General features: G+C 38.5%; 3 protein-coding genes across 9 annotated transcripts in view; all 3 read left to right on the top strand.

The window, feature by feature from the left end:
• LOC137615348 (uncharacterized) overlaps positions 1–5,100 on the top strand; it is a 16,930-nt gene extending 11,830 nt beyond the window's left edge. Inside the window, exons 2-6 of the mRNA XM_068345153.1 lie at positions 2,057–2,213; positions 2,511–2,624; positions 3,241–3,402; positions 4,342–4,446; positions 4,647–5,100. Of these exons, the coding sequence (XP_068201254.1) occupies positions 2,057–2,213; positions 2,511–2,624; positions 3,241–3,402; positions 4,342–4,446; positions 4,647–4,847 (739 nt within the window). The 3' untranslated portion in view covers positions 4,848–5,100. The remainder of the gene's footprint in view (positions 1–2,056; positions 2,214–2,510; positions 2,625–3,240; positions 3,403–4,341; positions 4,447–4,646) is intronic.
• The window catches only part of LOC137615345 (inactive phospholipase C-like protein 1), a 1,261,629-nt gene that overhangs the window by 945,855 nt on the left and 298,108 nt on the right, over positions 1–17,666 (top strand). The window lies entirely within an intron of this gene.
• LOC137615349 (enoyl-CoA delta isomerase 2-like) overlaps positions 5,751–17,666 on the top strand; it is a 145,480-nt gene continuing 133,564 nt past the window's right edge. For 4 of the 5 annotated variants that reach the window (XM_068345157.1, XM_068345154.1, XM_068345156.1 and 1 more), the window contains exon 1: positions 5,751–5,891. The gene's annotated coding sequence lies outside the window, so the exon portion shown is untranslated. Of the gene's footprint in view, positions 5,892–7,207; positions 7,313–17,666 lie in introns of those variants that run through there. The other variant, XM_068345158.1, reaches the window with a different exon arrangement.

The following is a 17,666-nucleotide window of genomic DNA, read 5'->3' as shown; positions in this document are numbered from 1 at the left end:
ACATTAAAATAAACATTTCCTATATAAACTATGAAAACTCTAACAAAACAAAAGGAAAAGAAATTAGATAGAATAGTGTGCCAGAGTGTACCCTCAAGCAAGAGAACTCTAACCCAAGACTGTGGAAGACCATGGTACAGAGGCTATGGCACTACCCAAGAATAGAGAACAATGGTTTGATTTTGGAGTGTCCTTCTCCTAGAAGAGCTGCTTACCATAGCTAAAGAGTCTCTTCTACTCTTACCAAGAAGAAAGTAGCCACTGAACAATTACAGTGCAGTAGTGAACCTCTTGGGTGAAGAAGAATTGTTTGGTAATCTCAGTGTTGTAAGGTGTATGAGGACAGAGGAGAATCTGTTAAGAATAAGCCAGACTATTCGGTGTATGTGTAGGCAAAGGGAAAGAACCTTAACCAGAGAGAAGGGTCCAATGTAGTACTGTCTGCCCAGTCAAGGGACCCCATAACTCTCTAGCGGTAGTATCTCAACGGGAGGCTGGTGCCATGGCCAACCTACTACAGTATATATACAGTATATATATGAATATAACTTATTGGAACACATTCGACATTAAGTTTCAATTATTAATTTCACCTTTATCTAAGGCTGTTCTAAGACAATTTCTAAATGACCTTTACGAAATTAAGGAAATTTACTACCTACAATATATAAAAGGGCAACAGGAAAGTATACGCAAACATACACACCCACTGCACAAACTCAACTTATTTATTTCTGAAGGAATCTGAAATTCGTCTTTTTTAACGTTTGGAGCGGTCCTGACCACAGTGGAACCTGCTGTTTATTGAAATAGATAAACACTACCGGGTGTCGGGGAGAAAAATTCGTAAACAAATCGTGCTTGGTCAGAGAAGACATCTCTCTCTCTCTCTCTCTCTCTCTCTCTCTCTCTCTCTCTCTCTCTCTCTCTCTCTCTCTCACCCGGTAGTGTTTATCTATTTCAATAAACAGCGGGTTTCACTGCGGTCAGGACAGCTCCAAACATTAAAAGAGACGACTTTCAGATTCCTTCAGAAATAAATAAGTTGAGTCTGTGCAGTCCACAGATGATGTTATTATGAAAACTTACTCGTATAAAATTGGACGCTATGACGTTTATGTTCCATAATACTGAATAAATATATATTTTACCGTTTACCAATCAATTCTATAGTTTTTACTTCTGCCATGAAAAATAGGGTATTATCTTGTGCATAAATTACACTTTTGATATGCTGATCAATTCTTACCGGATAACCCTTTCCAATTTAACCCTTATGAAATTTTATTTAAGTCTCCTCTCGTGTTATTTTTCTCAGATGTTATCGATGGTGAATATTTTTATCAAGTAGGGAAATATCTATAAGTTTGTTACCACATGGCAATAAAAGTAGATTTATTGTATTATTTGTTTTTCTATTGCTGTTATTATAAAAAGATTGTTTCTTTTATTTTGTAAATACATCCTCTAATAAAATTACAGGATAATGTCTTTCTTGTCTATATTTGTAACTGAATTTACTTTATGATCTGTCTATTATGGGGCATTTAACCTTAATACTCTTAAAATCAATACTGTGAACTAAACACCGAGTTGCCAGCTTTATCACTCCGAGTCGAAAAAATACACAGAGGTAGAAATGCTATTAAATAAATCAAGGGTTCTATGGTTTTCTGGAATAGGCTATACGTGTGTAGGCTGTGTGCAGGTTCCTGTCACCATGTGTGTATTATATATACATATATGTAAAAAAAAATATATATATGAGTATGTGTGTTTATTTATTAAACCACGAAAGGAAAATCTGGAATCTTGTTTTGGAGTTAATGTTTCCGTGTTTTTGAAATTGACAAACTTACTGACGTTGTCAGTAAGACGAAAATACTAAACAAATAACATTTTTCACTTTTAATTTCGTGCATAGTTCATCACATGTCAGCTGTTAGGATTTCCACGCATGTGTATGTATATGTGTATGTATATCTATACACACAGATAGAAAAAGTTGAAGTAAGAGCTTGACACTTTTATTTTTCTAAAGAGCATCTGTTTCCAGAGACAGCCATCCAGTGCCAAAAGTTCCAGAAGGAAAGCCAGCATATTTGCCGACGGATATCTCGGATCTGTATGATTTCATCACCAAGACTAAAGGTACCTGTTTTGAACCCAACATTGTCCCAGGAACTAGCATAAGGGAAGGAGAAAATACAACGGTAAGGAAATTTAGAGTAGTAGTAGTAGTAGTAGTAGTAGTAGTAGTAGTAGTAGTAGTAGTAGTAGTAGTAATGATAATAATAATTATTCAGAAAATTTGCAATGGTATTTAAATTTTTAAATCGGAACCACTGAAGGATAGCTGATGTAAAATGTCCCAATATACTGTAGTTCAATACAAAATTTACTTTGAGATAAAGATGGCAAAACGAGTGAATTTCTGTCTCACTTCTATGTAGCTATCAAATTAATAGCTCATTCTGGAACTATGTAATATACAAATATTTTATCCTTAGCTCTCTGGCCACGAAGGGACCTACATCTGCCTGGATGGGATACCTTCCACCCCAGATGAATGTCGGATCTACTCCTTCGCCTTCAATAGAGACGACGTCAAATTTGAAAACCAAGTAAGTATAGCTCAGGACACATAGATGTAATCTATGGGTCCTGGTATAGCTAAAGATTTATGTGATAAGCATAGCGTCTCATAAAGGCTCTGGGGTTGTTATAATCAAAGGCAAATCAAGGCTTGGTGTTCCTTTACTGTTATTTTTAGATATTGGTCATTTATACTTACTGAAAGTATGTTGGCTTCAGTTTATTGAAAAATGATTTGGGCATATGTCTCTGCTTTTCTACTATCCCTGTGTGTGTGTTTTTTTTTTTTTTTTTTTTTTTTTTTTTTGAGGGGGGAGGGCGTCAGATTTCCCCATTACAAAATATTAAGGTGTATGTTTGATTGAGAGATTTTTTAAAGCTTTAATTATTACTCTCACTCGACAGATCAGATGCTAAATATGGTGAAAGTAAGACATTGCTATATAAGAAATATGGTGATCACATAAAGACGTTTCGAATGGCTGTATTGCAAAGAAAGCTTCACTAAAAAGAACACTTTATTTTGTTGAAAAGAAAAACGAGTGGAGAGGTTAGTCACCGTCAAACGAAATAACTAGGAAATGAAGATAGGGCATCTTTAATAGACAAATACTATATCTAAACTTTAATAATGACTGCCTACAGATGGGGAAACGAGGCTGCAGAGTCCACCTGGTGTCTGGAAAAACCGAGTACAGCTACACTCCTCTGGGAAACAACGTTTATCTTTATCCTCTCACTCTCTCCAACGTGACAACGATTGGAAAATATACCCTTGATAACTTCATAAATTTAATGAGTCATATGGTGAGTATGTTAGTATTATTATCATTATTTGCTTAGCTACAACCCTAGTTGGGAAAGCAGGATGCTATAAGCCCAAGAGCTCCTATACATTTGAACTTTTTTGTCTCATGTAAAACCTAAGGAAGACTCAACTTGGAAGTGCTAAGAGAGAGAGAGAGAGAGAGAGAGAGAGAGAGAGAGAGAGAGAGAGAGAGAGAGAGAGAGAGAGAGAGAGAGAGAGAGAGATTATGATGTAAGTACATTATAAGATCATTATAATTCTGGTCACATGAGTATGTCTTTTGTAATTCGATTTGAAATTGATCTAGCTTTTGCGCAAAGTCTAATAACAATTTCCATACATCTTCTATAAAGAGGCTCCTTAAAAAAAAAAAAAAAAAAAAAAACTATGGTTTTATCATATTTACCGTCACTATATGATATATATTTTGTATACTCTAATATTTACACTCGACCTGGCATACAGTAAGTCACCAAGCCTATGTTTACTTTCGTGCAACTCAACAACATTGTCACCATCCTTCAAACCTTTCTCCCGCAGCCCATACAGCGAGGGTCATCGCTCATGGTCAAGATCATATACCTTCCCAAGTTAGGGTTTCATCAACATAGTTATCATCAACGCGTTTGAACATAAGATATGAAGGGGTAGGGCTTGTTTTTTTCGGGATTAGCTTTATTTCTTTCGTCATTTAAAGCATGTTGCACGACAATTCACTCAAGTATTTATGGGTTATAACAAGAAAGTGATGAACATTAAAAAGTGAGTGGCATGCTGATATATTCTGTTTAATGATAGTTTTTTTTTTTTTTTACCAAATACTAAAGTATTTTTTTTTTATTTCACGTGGACCCCTAATTAATTTAAAATTTAATGAACTTCGCGTGTCGTGTCAATTCAGAGCAGTACAATAATGGAAACCGTTTTTCTTATAACAGAATAAGCCCATACATTATGTCAAGACAGAGGAAAAAGATTCAGAGTGGACATTTCTCCAGACCTTATACACCTCGTCGTATAAAGCTCCTTATTACATCAAGCAGGTAAGTTATGGGTGAGTCTGTGAAATGATCCGTATCCTTAAATTACATCAAGCGGGTGAGCTATGGATGAGTCTCTGAAATAGTCCGTATCCTTCAAAACAACCATAGCTTGTTTATAAAGAGTTTGAACCTAATGAAATTAAGATATTTTTTTTTCATTAGGTAATTAATTTATCCTTTCTCTCCACATTAACTTTCAGCTGAGGTTACTGCTCCACCTGCCACTGGGAAATGACGACAGCATCAGTGAACTTTTAGAAAAGTACAAGCTGCTACTAGGTCTGGAATACTATGGCTATAAGCTCCTCTACTCTAGGCCTATCCCAGGAACCATTTACTTTCACCTAAATCTGGATAAGGAAGTTGCCACGAAATACGAGACTGTATGGGTACGGCCGTAAAAAAAATGTGGACTCGCAATTTGTGTCCTAACCATTTGATAATTGGGATAATCTAACATGATTCAGCTATAGTGTGTTTAGATGGGATCATTTACGATATTGAAATTTAGAGAAAGAAGGCAATGTTACTTCTCATCAAAAGCTATTGGTTTAATCATTGGGTAAGGCGAACGCCTATGAAATCTTTTGATCATCTCTATTAGGTATAAGATACATCTACATTACTAATTTATGTTTCACTTGGAAAATGTATTCAATATACCGGGTTGGCCATTAATCATTATATCACACATTATTCATATAATACATTAAAATGGATTTAGTTCGTCTTTTATTCCCCTTCTGTCCATTGAAGATTTTGAAACTGCAAATATAATATATAATAGAACAAAATGAAATGGAATTACCATATGACGTTCGAAAGATCTGAATGTTGTGTTTCTGATAAGCAGTTGTATCGAGTAGCAGATTAAAAAGATATGATATGAAAGTACGTTTTTTTTTGCATCGATAACAGTTCTAAATTTATTTTTTCTTATACAATCGGCAATATTACAACAAAATGTATTTTCTAATATATCTGGACAATAAATATCAACATTGAAAAGATAATAGCCATATCTTTGTATTAGGCCTATATCTCGCTTTTATTGTCAAATTTTCAGCTGTAATTCATCATAAATGGGAGAAAAATAGGTTATTATCATATGAAAAAAGTCATCGGCCTGACATGAAAACAGACTGTTTCGATTTACCAGACTCTCATCTAGAAGTTACGATTTCTTGTCATTCTTAATATAACGTACTTTCTATCAAAAGTAATTTTTGTTTGTAAATGCTTGTGATACAATTGAACAATGACAAAAGAATTCCAACTTTGGACCTCTGAACTATGTTGTTTATGCCGATAACGAGACTCAGGGGTACGTTACTATCAGAATAAAGAGATCGTAAGTAGTCAGCTGGACTGTCTTATGCTAACACGAAACAGTGTTTGTAATTATTGTATCACAGGTGTTCTAAAGACGTCCTCTATATTAGCACGTGAGTATTAACTTAAACGACAATTTACTGTATTGTCATACTTGATAACATATTTAACATTGCGCCATTTCGCTCAACAGGAGGTAGCGGCTAAGTTGGACTAGAAAAAAAAATACAACCCACTGCTACATTCATCCTTTAATGGCCTAATTGTGAATGAAACCCTGTGCTATAAAACTTCAACATTACTCGCTTCATATATCTAGCCTACATAAGGCTCATCAGCAGTGCATTGTACCCTTTACAAACAAACTGTATTGAGGGCTGAGAATTACTCAAGAGATAGCTCCGGACACTCTATACTATACTGTACCAACAAATACATACCGGTACATACATACATACATACATACATACATACAGTTCATCCTTGACTTGGGGATTGAATAAAGGCTAAAAAATAGAATATAAATAAACCTTTACCTATCTACTAAAATAAAGAAACTAGGACACAGGAATAGACGATACTGTTAAGCAGCAGTATGTCAAGCAGGCCTATCTGAGATCATGGTGATAAGATGAAATTTAAAAGGGAAGAAAATAAGAATGGATGGTAAATAATGAACAATTAATACTTACATAATCTTATCAGGCCACACTTCATCCCCATAAAACTCGCTTGTCACGTAGCCTATACAAATTAAACGGACATATTTGAATAATATGTTGCAGTCCAATTCAGATGAACAATCTGCATTATCTTGAAATTCACAAAAAAAAAAAAAAAAAAAAAAACTTGTCCACGCTAATGTTCGATGCGCAACTATTAATTGTTTCACCAAAAACCAAATCCAAAGTACGTCCAGTCTTTGTTTTGACACTTAACATTGCTAACCAGTTGATATGGTTTAAACAATCAACTAAACGTAATATAATCATGTCTGCTGAATTAAGATGGTCATAAAGAAAAATTAAGAGTTGAGATAAACCGTAATAAATCAGAACAATTATCATTTAACCATACTGCACGTCTGCACCTCAGAGCCGTTACATAGAAATCATTTATCAATTACTGTTAAATAAAAAGTGTTCGAATATGTTGTTTTCTTAAAAGTTAAAATCTGAAATTTTAATTTACTTCAATAAAAATCTAAAATTCATTTGAGATAAAATGATAAAAAGTGAAGGATTCTCGTAGAATTGGTTATTATTTATTCGTAAACGTAAGGAAATAAACCAGACAGTCTGAGTCGGATGATCATCCGAACGCAATGTATGTCAAACTACCGAATTGTCGCTTCAGAAACAACGACTCTATTAAGAATAGTTATTGTCTTAAGTAGTTACTAGTGTTGGCTTCGGTAACCGTAAGTGTTAGTGTATTGTGACTTGGATCGAAAGCGACTGAAGTGTATTAGTGTCATAGAGGTATATGTATGATAGCAGCCACCTGTATGATGACCAACTAAGAATACGGCATTGTAAGTAGGGTGGCTGGGAGGCGTTAGCCCCTCCCCCCTCAGGTAACTAGATAAGGACATGGCTTGTAGGTTAGGTTAGGTGGGGAAGTTTAGGGGTATCATTTTACTGTATTACAGGTCTATGTAACCTAGGAAAAAATCTACTTTTCCTTAAAGGAAACATAACGTACAGTAAAAATTTACCAGTTTAGGTTAGTTGGTGTCCATTTACTATGCACATGTTAGGAACTGGTGACTGATATACTAAGTATTAGGGTTTGAATATGAACTACGGAAGGTGGGCATATGATTATGACGAACAATAGTGGTAATGTTTTATGACGAACAATAGCACATGCTCATGATGCACAATTGTGGTGATAAATGTTTATGACGAACAATAGCATATGCTTATGATGAATAATAGCGGTAATTAATGTCAAGATGAACAATAGCATATGCTTATGAGTAACAATAGTGGTAATTAATATTTATGACAAACAATAGCACATGCCTATGACAAACAATAGCGGTAATTAATGTTAACGATGAACAATAGAATATGCTTATGACGAACAATAGCGGTACCGTAATTAATGTTGAGACGAACAATAGCATATGCTTATGACAAATAATAGCGGTAATGAATGTTTTTGACTAACAATAGCATATGCTTATAATGAACAATAGCGGTAATTAATGTTCCATTGTAGTCCAGTTTCTTAACATTTACTTCATTTCAACAGCAGAACCTACCTCCAGTTGCACATGGGCTTCCAGGCCATAGTGATGGATCTTTAGTTCAAATTTACCTTATAGTTTAAGCCAGGATAGGATATTTTATTTACTACTTTATGCTCATAATAAGGAATTAGGAATATGCCTAGCCTAATTGGTGCTATGATAGTGTTATACACTATTAGTCAGATTAAAAATTATATAATCAAGTAGTTTTAAATATTAAACTTAGCCGGTGAATATATAATAGCTGACGTCTCCGACGGCTCGACAGATTCCAAAAACTCGCGAGCGATCGCCGTGAAGGTTGCGGGTGTGACCACCAGCGCCGACTATTGGCCAGATACCGCGTATACTTGTCAATTTCTCCAGTTCTTCTCTGTCGGTCTTGTCGACAAGTTGGTTCCGCTCGCTTTATGACCTAGAGTTTTCTACCGAATTGGTGAAGTACTTGGTTTTGGTTTTATTGCTTTCGCCGTGTTGGATTATTCAATACTATCTTCAAAAGAAATGCTTTTGAAAGGAGAGGAAAAGTGTTTTGCCCTTGCTTTTTTTTTTAATCTCTGGTTTTTCCATAGAGAAAAGATGGCCGACCCTTCCCTCAGTGTACGGAAGTGTGTTTAAGGCTTTTAGTAATTATTTTATCACTTTATAAATTATTGTTGATATTTATAGATTTACCTCTATATATTTTATATTTCATATCTCACCCGCCTTTATTAGGCCTCTTCGATTAGCTTTCCATTTATACTAAACATCAAGATAAATTTTATGTTTTGTTTATATGCGGCCTTTACCTATTCTTTGTAGGCGGTCCTAACTTGGAAAACGAAGTTAAACAACGTTGAGCCCATTCAACTTTTATTTTTGTTAAGTTTAATCAGTTGCTCTGTAAGAGTGATGAGATGAACATTTTTTAGAAAATATTTTAAGAAATATATTCTTTGAATAGTCTTCGTGCTGTTTTTTCAAAGATGAACTAACGTTTGGTTTATTTATGCTACGTTGCGCTCTATCGTTACGATAGAGAAAGAGAGAATCACGGTTTCACTTTGCAGAAAGAGTAAATAGATTTTGACGTTTTGTTCATACTTCTTTCAAACTGAAGTGTTTTAGATACTAATTTAAAGGAAGTTGTTAATTTTCAATTTCTTAGTCCTTTCAGTTTTTTCCTTTAGTCAAATAACCTGTTATTGACGAAGGGTGAGTGGGCCATTCTCTTGTGTGTGACAAGAGAGAGAGAGAGAGAGAAAGAGAGAACGATCCGATCTTTATTCTCGTCCTAAGTCTCTGTACAAGGAGTTTGGGAGCGAGTAACGTTGTTCTCGATTCAGTTTTTTTTACTCTCGTCCCAAGTCTCTGTACGGGGAGAGAGGATAAAACGTTTTAGTTTTTATTCTCGTCCCAAGGCACTGTACGGTGAGAGATTGAAAACGTAGTCCTTAGTGAACTAGTGTTTAGTCTCCTCCCCAGTCACTGATCTTTTTAACTTTATATATTTCCGTTTTATTCGATATATATGTATATGTTTATTGATTTTTGCATGTGTGTTTCATTTTGTACTAATGTGCTTACATTATACGACTCATTTCGCAATTCTAACCTTTTGATGTAAGGGAGAATTGCATGCTTCAGGTAGAAATCGGTTTTATTCATGTCTAATGTGAAATTATTAAAAAATGCGATATCAGTGAAGTAAGTGCAAAAAACATGTTCTGTGTTGCGGAGGGTTCGTTTGTTCGTGCTTGTCACTTGCCTAGTCCGAGACCTCTTTCAGGCTCCCCTGCACCAGGGAGAAGGAATGTCGTAGGACCTAAGGGAGTGAGGAGTGTAAACCAACGAACAGACGTTCCCTCGAAGGTATCAGACGTTGCTCGGCAAGCACGTCCTTGCCATAAGACAGGAGAGACAAAGTTTCTCCTCGTCTTCCGATGATTCGTCTCTTTAAAAGCCTGGGCGTAAAGTTTCGAGACGGTTGAAACGTTTATTAGTTCCTTCAGAACAAGTTCAACGTCCTAGCTGTAGTCATAATAAGAGTCCCGTTCATAGCGATGACGTTCATGTACAGACGTTTCTGCCACAGACTCGACGTGACGTTGAGCGGTAGACACCGTAGACACAACGTGACATCGAGTGTCAGTCACCGTAGTCTCGATATAGCATCGATCAGCAGTCACTGCTGTTTACTACGTGACGTTTGAACGTCAGCCACCGCAGTCACAGGTTGATCCGAAGTTAAGTGTTTTGCAAGATATGCTGTTAAAGCTTTCTTCTTTAATAGAAGCTTTCGATCCTGTTCCTGTGCGAAAGGATCCTTTGCTTTTTGTACGTCACGGTTCTGGGATACGTGATTCGGGTCTTCAACCTTCTAGACGAGCTTTGTTACGCCACGCTGATGTTATCCCTAGTGACAGCTTTGCTGTTTAACGAGATGCGGAGCATAAATCTCGATGTAACTTTGATCGCTTTGAACGTCAGCCACCGCAGTCACAGCGTGACGTTGAGCTGCAGACACGCAGACACGACGTGACGTTGAGCGGTAGACCGTAGACATGACGTGACGTTGAGGGTCAGTCATCGTAGTCACGATATAGCATCGAACAGCAGTCACCGCTGTTACTACGGGACGTTTGAACGTCAGTTACTTCTGTCACGACGTGTAGTAGAATAACATTCTCTGCAGTCATAACGTGACATCTACCCTCCAACTTTAACTTCTGTTCATATACAAGTTGATGTAGCCTGTCAGGCTTTTCCTTCACGTCATTCTGAATATAAATCTCCTTCTCGCAAGACTTTAGATTTATCAGATGATGTACCTTCTGAAGAAGTTGATGACCCCCTTTCAACTAACGTACCTTTGGGGAGTCATTCAGAAGAGGAGTAACCTAGGGTGGTCCAACAATCCCTTGTATTTTAATCATGAATTTCTTGAGTGAAATTTTGTCCTACTCGTTTTGTAACGGCTGCTCCGCCGTCTGAGTTTACTCTTGGCATGACTTTCTTCGACTCCTACTTTTACGAAGTCAGTTCTCTCTTGTTCTTCCAAGAGGGCCATGCTCTTACTGGGAGACTGGTTGGAATCCAGGAGAAGTTTAGGAAAGTCTGCTTTTGCTTTTCCTCCTTCTTAATTAGCTTCTCGCTCGGGCATCTGGTGTGACACAGGAGAAGCTCGAGGAGAAGTTCTCGGCTTGGGAGTACCTGCCTCTGCCCAGGGAGACTTCTTAAGCCTTGTGGACTCTCCTTGTCGTCTAGCCATGAGACGCTCCAAGATTTTATGGTCTGCTTCAGAGCTAGACCATCTCCTGTTAGGAGTTTTTTCGAGCGTTTGAAGTTTTTATTTGTTGGATTGGTCCCTGGGAGCCTTAAGTAAGAAGGTCTCTCCAGCTGTCAATGTATTGCTGTACAATTATGTCATGCATGAACAAGGCTATCAGGGATGGCTCCAATGATCTGGCAGCCACGTTCACTGCAGGAACAAGGTTATCAGGGATGGCTCCAATGATCTGGCAGCCACGTTCACTGCAGGAACAAGGCTATCAGGGATGGCTCCAATGATCTGGCAGCCACGTTCACTGCAGGAGTACTTAAGATGTAAGTGCGCTCAATGTGTTCATTGTCAAGACAAACTTCACGATGAAGACTACCAAATCTGTCTTGGCAGCAGTAAGGGAAGGCGACTGGATGGTCTCTCTCGACCTTCAGGATGCATACTTCCACATCCCGATTCATCCAAACTTTCAACATCTGAGGTTTGTGGACGGGAAAGTAATGTACCAATTTCGAGCACTGTACTTCGGCCTCATTCCTGCTCCTCTTGTTTTTACAAGGCCCTTGCAAAATGTAGCAAGCTTTCTACATTTTTTGAGGATTCAGAGCCTCCCTTTATTTTGACGACTGGCTAATCAGGGCGTCGTCATTAAATCGCTGTCTGGAGAGCCTCTAATGGACATTAGACCTAACCAAGGAGCTAGGTCTCATAGTGAACGTAGAGAAGTCGTAACTTACAGTACCCCATCCCAGACTATTCTTTATTTGGGAATGGAGATACAGTGTCTGATTTTTCGGGCCTTTTCGTCTCCCACAAGAATGGAACAAGCTCTGTTAAAAGTCCTTCACTTGCAAGAGAAAAACAGTTGCTCTGTAAGAGTTTGAACTAGCCTCGTGGGAACTCTTTCATCGCTGGAGTAGTTTATCTCTCTGGGGAGATTCAACCTTTGCCCTCTCCAATTTCACCTAAACCATTGGAACAAGGAGAAGGGCTTAGAGAGTATCTCTTTCCCAATCTCCAACTCAGTCTAGACATGTCTGACTTGGTGGGACAGCAACATCAGACTTCGAGAAGGTCTTTCTCTTGCGATCAAGAACCCAAACCATGTGTTGTATTCAGATGCATCGGATTTGGGTTAGGGAGCTCCACTGGACAGTCTGGAATGCTCGGGTCTTTGGTCCACGGATCAGAAGGAACTCCATTTAAGGCAAGTAACATCCCTCCTTTGGCGAGATTTGTGCAAGGAAAAATGAATGTCTTGGCGGACTGCCTCAGCAGAAGAGGACAAGTCATCTCCATGGAGTGGACGTTGCATAAGACTGTGTGAGAGAAGCTATGGATGACATGGGGTCAACCCACCATAGATCTTTTTGCGACTTCACTGACAAAGAGGCTCTCGACTTACTGCTTTCCAGTTCCAGATCCAGAGGCAGCCCACATAGACGCTTTCCTGCTGGACTGGTCTCACCTGGACGTTTATGCCTTTCCACCTTTCAAGATCCTAAACAAGGTGCTGCAGAAGTTCACCTCTCACGAAGGGACCAGGTTGATGTTGGTTGCTCCACGCTGGCCCGCGAGAGAGTGGTTCACAGAGGTACTTCTATGGCTGGTAGACGTTCCAAGAAGTCTGCCGTTGCGGATGGATCTCTTGTGACAGCCTCACGTAAAGAGATTTCATCAAAGCTTCCCCACGCTTCGTCTAACTGCCTTCAGACTATCGAAAGACACTCTTGAGCTCGAGGGTTTTTGAAGGAGGCAGCTAGAGCAATCGCGAGGGCTAGAAGATCCTCTACCATCAGGACCTATCAGTCGAAATGGGAGGTATTTAGAGACTGGTGCAAGTCCTCCTCTATTTCCTCTTCCAAGTGCCTCTGTAGCGCAGATTGCGGATTTTCTGCTTTATCTGAGAAACGGTCGCTCCCTCTCTGCATCCACCATTAAAGGCTACAGAAGCATGTTAGCTTCTGTTTTCAGGCATAGGGGTTTGGATCTTTCTAATAACAAAGATCTCCAAGACCTGCTTAAGTCTTTCGAGACTTCCAAGGAGCGTCATATTTCGACTCCTGCTTGGAACTTGGACGTGGTCCTACGGTTCCTTATGTCAAACAGGTTTGAACCATTAAATTCAGCCTCCCTGAAGGATCTTACCCTCAAGACACGTTTTTTTGGTGTGCTTGGCTTCGGCTAAAAGGGTTAGTGAGATACATGCTTTTAGCAAGAACATCGGCTTCTCCACTAAAGCAGTATGCGCTCTTCAACTTGGTTTTTTGGCCAAGAATGGACTTCCGTCTCGTCCTTGGCCTAAATCATTTGATATCCCCAGTCTTTCTGAGATTGTGGGGAATGAAGTTGAAAGAGTGCTGTGCCCCGTTAGAGCTCTTAAATTTTATTTATCCAGAGCTAAACCGCTACGAGGTTGTTCAGAGGCTTTATGGTGCTCCGTTAAAAAGCCCTCTTTGCCCATGTCTAAGAATGAGTGGTCTTATATTATTAGACTTTTGATTCAGGAGGCACACACTCATTTAAGTGAGAAGGATCGTAATTTACTTAAAGTCAAGGCTCATGAAGTCAGAGCGATAGCAACTTCAGTAGCGTTTAAGCAAAATAGATCCATTAAAAGTATTATGGACGCGACCTTTTGGAGAGGCAAGTCGGTATTCGCTTCATATTACTTGAAAGATGTCCAGACTCTTTATGAGGACTGCTACACACTGGGACCATTCGTAGCAGCGAGTGCAGTAGTGGGTGAAGGCTCTACCACTACATTCCCTTAATCCCAATATCCTTTTAATCTACTCTTGAAATTTTTAATCTTATTTTGGGTTGTACGGGAGATTAAGAAGTCTTTCGCAATCTTTTTGATTTGGCGGGTGGTCAAAATGTTGTTTCTTGAGAGCGCCCAGATTAAGGGTATTGATGAGGTCCTGTTATAGGGGTGTTCGCTCTGGATATAACAGCTCCTGGGAGTCTTTCAGCATCCTGAGAGGATGGCTGGGCTTCGTGAGGAAAGCAGACTAATGAGGCAAAGTAATCATCAGAGTCAGCTTCCTTACCAGGTACCTATACTTAAGTTGGTTTTTTTATGAAATAATTGTCAAAAAACTCTTGAGCATATACGCCTTTATTGTATTAATACTGGTCTCTACCCACCACCATGGGTGTGAATCAGCTATTATATATTCACCGGCTAAGTTTAATATTTAAAAATGATATTTTGATTATAAAATAAATTTTTGAATATACTTACCCGGTGAATATATAAATTAAAGGCCCTCCCTTCCTCCCCGATAGAGACCCAGCGGACTGAGAAGAACTGGAGAAATTGACGTATATGCGGTATCTGGCCGATAGTCGGCGCTGGTGGTCACACCCGCAACCTTCACGGCGATCGCTCGCGAGTTTTTGGAATCTGTCGAGCCGTCGGAGACGTCAGCTATTATATATTCACCGGGTAAGTATATTCAAAAATTTATTTTATAATCAAAATATCATATTGATTCAAACTCTTATGTTGAGCCCAATAACCATATGTCGACAATTACTGGTAACCTAGATACTTATTTTGGTGAATATTCCTCGTTACTAATACAGTACTGTTCTAGGAGTCTTTGTAGTTCATTGGGACAGACCGAGTGTAAAATTTGATACTTTATGACTAACTTGATGAAGGAGCCTTACCTAACTCAACCTAAGAGCCGTATCCTTACCTACTTGCCTACTGGCTGGCTATGCTCCCCTACAACACCTTTTAGACTAACGTATTCTTAGCTTATCCCAAGACCTATGTCTCAACCCTGTGTTTGCTTCCAAACCAGCTTCACTCCTGACAAAGTAACTCTAAATCATAATATTTCCGACCAAAATTAGCAATAACTTTCCCATTAAGAAAATCTGTTTGACAATTAATAAATTTTACACCTGTCCCAACGAATAATATTCACTCCCTGTTCTATATATGACCAAGTCTTCTTTTGATCTCCCGAGACACGAAAAATTCCTTCGAACAGATCATAAAATTCCTGAAGCTTCCATTTGCATTTTTCAATCCAAGATAATTTTACTATCACCGGACAATTTCTTTGTCAAACTCCTACCTCCACATCTAGTACACTAGCTCTGCCCCTACTAACACAGGCTGCACCCCCCTACTAACACAGGCTCCGCCCTACTTATACAGGCTCCGCCCTACTTATACAGGCTCCGCCCTACTTATACAGGCTCTGCCCTACTTATACAGGCTCTGCCCTACTTATACAGGCTCTGCCCTACTTATACAGGCTCTGCCCTACTTATACAGGCTTCGCCCTACTTATAGATGCTTCACCCTACTTATAGATGCTTCACCCTACTTATACAGGCTTCACCCTACTTATACAGGCTTCACCCTACTTATACAGGCTTCACCCTACTTATACAGGCTTCACCCTACTTATACAGACTCCGCCCCACTTATACCAGCTCCACCTTACTTACACAGGCTTTGCCCTACTTATATAGTCTCTGCCCTATTTATACAGGCTCCTCCTCAGGCTACAAGGCTACAACACTTCAGAATCGGTGCTAGGTTCGTACTCATTTAGGCAAGATGTCCTTATTGATATAAAGAAGTGACTAATTCCCATTTTAGAGAAGTAATAAGTTTGAAAAACCCAGTATCACAAGAGAAACCTGTTGGAAAGTGAACAAAGATTTGCAAATTGTCTTGGGGTAGGCTAAGAATAGGGCTGTCTAAAGGGGTGTCGCATGGGCCACAACCCACATCCTCAGTTTGTAAGGATATTTGCTCTAGGTTAGGATATGTGGGGAACCTTGGGTTAGGTTTTACCCCTGTTTCTCTTTTAAAATGTGAGTTTTCAATCATAAATTCTACTCTTTTAGAATGTCTTCAATTAAAAAGATACAAATATATGCTAAGTATTTTCCTCACAATTGTTTAAACTAACCATAGATACACCTGGAACATCTCTCAATTTCTTTTTTAGGTGTATTTTGCTATACTATAGTTTTTCTGCCTCATTACACGAGGGATGGATTGAAGGGTTTGTGCGTCCACATGGATGAACAGTGTGTCGGACAAACACTTTTACCGTGTTGTAAAACAAGGAGTATGATGTCATAAGCGTTGAAACGAGGGAAGTTGATATGGTATCAAACAATGGTAACAGTTGAAGTTGTATACTTAGTTTTTACTCCATTCACTTGGCAATGACCGGTAGACAATACTGTATTCAAAGTAAATGTCCGCTGGCAACACACGGGTGTTTGTCATTTTTATTACAGTATTCTGCACTTGAGAAACAAGTAGATGGTGTTTGCTTCAAGTGTGATGCATGAATCACCATAAATTAAAACAGCCAAATAAATTGTATTATGCAGCATGATTATTCCTGCCCCTGTGAGGACAAGGAATGTACATGAAAGGATTGGTTGCAAAGACGAAGTGAAAAGAGAAACCATTTAACCATTTCAAAGGAATCTCAAATTGATTATGAATCCAACTTTAGAGACTACATCAATATTTAATCGGAGATGATAAAAGCTTTTATAATTAAGGAGGACACATGTATGAGGGGGAGCATTTCTCCAGAAGCAAGAGAGAGAGAGAGAGAGAGAGAGAGAGAGAGAGAGAGAGAGAGAGAGAGAGAGAGAGAGAGAGAGAGAGAGAGAGAGAGAGAGAGAGATATATATATATATATCAAACAATACTGTCATCCCCCACTCTTTGCGAGGGTTAGGTTACGGAGACGGGCACAAAAAGTATGATTTTGGAAATATTTGCAGTCCTAGGGTGGGATAACTCGTAACTTTACCTTACAACTCACTGACCATTGCTTACGCACAGATAATTAACACGCTAAGTACTGCCTAATATGGTTTTTACTAGGTTTCTATCACATTATAAGTAATTAGGAATTAAATTAATACATATCATAAAGTGTACAGTACATGCAAACATGTACACTAGATACTGGACACTGTAAGGCTACAGTACAGCAGTCATTGCCCTGATCGGAACTGTAATTTTATCCAGTAGTCATCATACACTTACAGTATAACAACAAAACACTGTTGTTCCTATCTAGTAATACTCTACTGGATAACACTTGCTGATACTTTAGTGTATATTACTGTTATATATGTACAGTACTATCACTGCAGTAAAGCTTAACTGTACTGTGAGTGTTTGCGTTTTTTGTTCGGACGACTTGACTCAGCGCACACGTAGCCTACATTTATAATGAATAATACTATTCATTACTGTAATTCTGTACCGTTAAATATGTGAACTGAATTAACCAAGAGTACATATTTTGTACAATGACCACTAACCATTTTTGTGCAAAGTTTATGCAGTCTTGAAGCATG

This window comes from Palaemon carinicauda, chromosome 21 (assembly GCF_036898095.1).
Source record: "Palaemon carinicauda isolate YSFRI2023 chromosome 21, ASM3689809v2, whole genome shotgun sequence".
Taxonomy (NCBI): domain Eukaryota; kingdom Metazoa; phylum Arthropoda; class Malacostraca; order Decapoda; family Palaemonidae; genus Palaemon; species Palaemon carinicauda.
The sequence above is the reverse complement of the archived record's forward strand: the minus strand, read 5'-3'. Positions and strand labels throughout refer to the sequence as shown.